The sequence below is a fragment of the Alligator sinensis genome, unplaced genomic scaffold, assembly GCF_000455745.1.
Source record: "Alligator sinensis unplaced genomic scaffold, ASM45574v1 scaffold107_3, whole genome shotgun sequence".
NCBI lineage: Eukaryota > Metazoa > Chordata > Crocodylia > Alligatoridae > Alligator > Alligator sinensis.
Window position 1 is genome coordinate 58,553 of NW_005842578.1, and position 4,491 is coordinate 63,043.

General features: G+C 53.6%; 1 protein-coding gene across 1 annotated transcript in view; it reads left to right on the forward strand.

The window, feature by feature from the left end:
* Positions 1 to 54: 54 nt before the first annotated feature.
* TIMM50 (translocase of inner mitochondrial membrane 50) overlaps positions 55 to 4,491 on the forward strand; it is a 23,475-nt gene continuing 19,038 nt past the window's right edge. Inside the window, exons 1-2 of the mRNA XM_025214328.1 lie at positions 55 to 957; positions 2,524 to 2,555. Of these exons, the coding sequence (XP_025070113.1) occupies positions 918 to 957; positions 2,524 to 2,555 (72 nt within the window). The 5' untranslated portion in view covers positions 55 to 917. The remainder of the gene's footprint in view (positions 958 to 2,523; positions 2,556 to 4,491) is intronic.

Below are 4,491 nucleotides of genomic sequence, written 5' to 3' on the forward strand. Positions count from 1 at the left end.
TGATGATGGGTGTCTGAGGGGGCGGAGCCTGAGGGGGTGGGGCTGCATGGTTGGGGAGGGGCATGAGGGACCCTGGCTTCCCCGCAGGGGTGGGGCCTGAGGCCCTAGAAGTTGGAAGTGGGGGGCCAGAAGGCACCGCTGAGGTCATCGCCAGGGATCCTGGTTTTCTCTGATTTAAAAAAAAAAAAATCCCCAATTTTCACGTTAAAAAAAAGAACCCAAAATCCACATTTTTCCTTGATCAAAATGAAACCTCTCTCTCTCTCTCTCTCTCTCTCTCTCTCAAATTAGGTTATTATTAGATTAAATTAGGCCAAATTCAGTTAATTGGTGGCCGTCTACCCGCAGGCTGGATTGAATGTGTTGGCGGGCTGCCCTGCCCTGGGTTAACACACAAGCTCCCGCTTGCTTGAACGGGGCAGCTAATTCCCTTTGTCATCACCCTGCAGACCGGGTTGTCTGCTTCTGCATTGATTCCCGCTTCATTCCTGACCCGGAGATGTCGCAAGAGCTGCCAAACCTGGCGAATTTCCTGCTTGGAGTCACCGAGGGGTTCGGTGATGCGTTGGGTCTGCTCACCGGCAGCGTTAGGGGCTAACTGCTTTTCGTTCCTTTTACGAGGGTTTCTGCGAGAGGATCTGCCATTGCCTTTGAGTGGCACGTAGAAAAGCCAATGGGATTCCCCCCCAATAGAGGTTTTGAGGCTGGTAAGGGGGTTCGTCGACTAGCGTGGGATTCACGTGACTTCTCGCTGCCGCTAATTTCGATCTCTTTCCTTTTTCTCCTCCCTGCCACAACGGGTGCAGACGACAGAGGGAGGAGACGGGAAAGACGCCGGCTCTGATGAGCAGCAGGAGAAAAAGAGGAAGGAAAACATAGCCTATGCCAAGAAGGTCGTGCTGCGGCTAGCAGGGCTGATGGGAGCCGGGAGCGGGCTAGCAATTATCTATGTCTTCGGTAAGTCCCGGCCGTACAGGCTGAGGTGACTGTATAGGAGCTGGGTGGACACGGCCTGTACCACCCACCTTCCGGAGCTGTAGTTTGGGTTTCCGGGGGCTGGTGGGGGGCTGCAGTCAAGCAGAGAGCGAGGACACAGGTGGTTGTTAGAAGGAGAGAGCTTCAGCTCTGCTGGGCAGCCGTCGGAAAGGCAGACTCAGGGATTATTAAGAAGGGATCGGGGAACAAAGCCGGAAGTATCACAGCGCCCCTTTATACACCCCTGATGCACCCACGCCTCCAGTACAGCGCCCAGTTCTGGTCCTCGCACCTCCAAAAGGAAATAGAAGAGCTTGAGATGGTCCAGAGAAGGGCAGCAAGGTTGATCAGTGCTATGGGGAGAGACTAACGAGGCCAGGCCTGGTCTGTTCAGAAGAGAGATTCACAGAAGTTTAGGGCTGGAAGGGACCTCGTGAGATCATCGGGTCCAGCCTCCTGCTCCGGGCAGGAAAGTGTACAACATGGAGACAGGACGAGGGCTGACCACGTGTGAAGGGGTTAGAGAGAGTCAACAGAGATCTGTTCTGGGCTGTCTCCCCCCAGACAAGAGCAAGGGGTCACGGCATGCAAGGAGCAGGCCGGCAGTTTAAAACGACACCAGGCCATTCTTTTATAGATGGTAGCTCTTCCATCCAGCGTGGGATGAAAGTGGGGAGTGGAGCTCGTGGGCACCAGATGTGGGGGAAGCGGAGAGTTTAGCCAGGTTCACAAAGGGCCTGGACCCGTTTTTGGAGGAAAGGGGCATCGGGGGCTATTGAGCATGGCAGTGAGGGGCACGGCCTCTATATCGGGACGCCCTGGACCTACAGAGCTGGAGGCTGCAAGGAAGAGAAGAAAAGCCCTGCTCAGACCCAGCCACTCTCCCTTCCAGCAGTTGTACGTAACCCTCGCCACAAATCGCTGTCTTGTTCTGTTGGACTGCCCGGCTGGGTTTCTAGCATGACGCCACGAATTGTGTGTGTGGCTACACGCGTGTGTATCTACATACGTATGTACATGCATACACGCAGACACGTATACAAGGGCATTTCCGAAAGTAGTGGCAGTTTCAAAATAAAACCACTGTGTGTGCAACAAGGGAGAAACCACCTAGCAACAGGGAACACGGATGCCCCCACTGACACGCTGCTTACAACTGCATAGAGAAGGATGGTTTGGACAGGGCTGGTCCTGCCTCAGGCAGGGGATTGGATTGGATGCAGCGTCCGGAGGTCTGTTCCAGCCCCGCTTCTCTCGTGTTTTTAACCCTGTGGATTCCTTTTAGACCCAGAGGGTTCAATCTCGTGTATTGTGTTGGCGCACACAACAATGCTTACGTGGCCCCAGCAGCCCAGAGAGGCTCTCGAGGCACCCCGGGGTGCTCCTGGGCTCCTGGTTGAGCATCACAGCTCTCCAGCCCTTAGCTATCTGATTTTAGGTTGGAGGCTTCACACTTGTATCTGTGTGGCAGCCACCTGCTTTTCCTGACCTCTGCAGCCATTCGTGATGACATGGTGACTGATGTGGCTTTTCTCTCCCATTTCACAGGCAGCAACTCCTTGGATGAGCATGGGGCTAAGGTAAGGAGCTTTCTGCTTCCTTTGCATTTTGCTTCTTGATGATAAAAGAGGATTTTGTGGGGTCACAGAGAAAACCAGGATCCCTGCTTAAGAGATCGAAATGCTGGTGGGAGACAGTGATTACGCATCTGTGCTGTCTAGCCTCAGCTTCCATTAAAACAGGCTTTTGGTACCTTGCTCTCGCTGCTGTTTTTCCCTCTGATCCCTGCGTCTCAGTGCAACCTGTTAGCGCCAGCCCCTCCTTCCCAGTCTCATTTCCTTTCTTAGAGGGTCTTAAAACGCTGCTCGTTGTGTGGGTTGAAAATGCATGTAACATTTATAAGCAGCTGAGTGCTCCTGTACAGTGGGTTTTTTTGGTGGAAGTGGTGTTTCTGCTTGGAGAACTGGGTAGAAACCTGTCGAGCCCTTTCTGGTAGCATTGGGGAGATGTAACCAGGATGCTTTGCATTGGAAAGTGTGTCTAGGTCTCTCCCTGTTGTATTTCAAGCACTTGGCTGCCAACTGGTGCAGTAGACTATAGAGCAGTGGGGCTGGAAGGGAGCTCCAGAGCTCGTATCCAGTCCACCCCCTGCCTGAGGCAGGATCAGCCCTGTCCAAACCACCCCAGACACATCCGTCATCTACACTTTACATGAGACGACTGTCAACCCTGACATAGCACAGACCTGGCACCCAAACTTGCCCCAGGGAAAGCAGGGGGACCGCTGCAGCCAATGTCCCGCTGCTATGAAATGTTGTCAATAGATGCTCGAGGGATCCCAGGTAGAGGGCCCACCCCCTGCTACAGAGGAAGGCAACCCCCCTCCCCCCAGCAGTTCATATTAATCTGAGCATGGCATAAAATTCCTTCCTGGCCCAAACATGGTGTTGGGCTGAGCCTGAGCAGAGGGGCAAGACCCTCTAGCCAGGACGCTCTGGATTTGGTGCCAGCAGGAGCATTGGCACAGCCCAGTTGCCGTCCCCTGCAGCCAGCACGTTTGGGGGAGGCTTAAAAACCCCCTGATACATGGAGCAGAAGGATGGTGGGGAGCAACCAGCAAAGCCCAGAGGCCTGGGACACCCCCGTAGCAGAGCACAGGCATCACTGAGCCTGGATCACCCCGACCAGTGGCTGTCCAGCCTCTCCTTGAGCCCCTCCAGGGATGGAGAGTCTGCAGCTTCCCTGGGTGTGTCTGTTCCATTGCTTCCCTGCTCTGACAATGAAGAAGTGTTTCTGGATATCCAACCCAGGCTTACTTGCTGCAGCTTCAAGCCGTGGGTCTGCGTCCTCCTCTCTGCAGCAAGACAGAAAAGCTGCTTTCGTTCTTCTTACAGCAGCCCTTCAGGTATTTGAAGCCTGCTCTCGTGTCTCCTCTTACATACTTTTTCTGCCAGCAGAACATGCCCAGGTCCTTCAGGCTTTCCTTGTAGGACTTGCTTTCCAAGCCTTTGATCATCTTTGTTGCCTCTACACCCTCTCTATCTTCTCCACGTCCTTTATAAAATGTGGAGCCCAAAATGGCACGTGGTATCCAGACGAGGTCTGACCAAGGCTGAGCAGAATCATAGAAAATGAGGGCTGGAAGGGGCTTCAGGAGGTCACATCTAGTCCAACCCCCTGCTCCAAGCAGGACCAGCCCCAACTGCATCATCCTACCCAAGGCTGTGTCTACCTGGGTCTTCAACACCTCCAAGGATGGAGACTGCACCACCTCTCTAGGTAACTTGTTCCAGTGCTTCACCACTCTCCTAGTGGGAGAGTTTTTCCTAATAACTCTGCTTTCCCATAGCACTACCATCCAGCCAGGTGGCCCGTGTTTGGTATTTGTGCTTTTGATTACCCTCCCGCAGTGAAACATCTTGCATTTGTCTTCAGGGAACCTCAATAAAAGAGATCACTCCAAAAAAATCCCCCATCCATTTCTGGGAGTTCACCTTGCAGGCTCTTCTCTTTCCC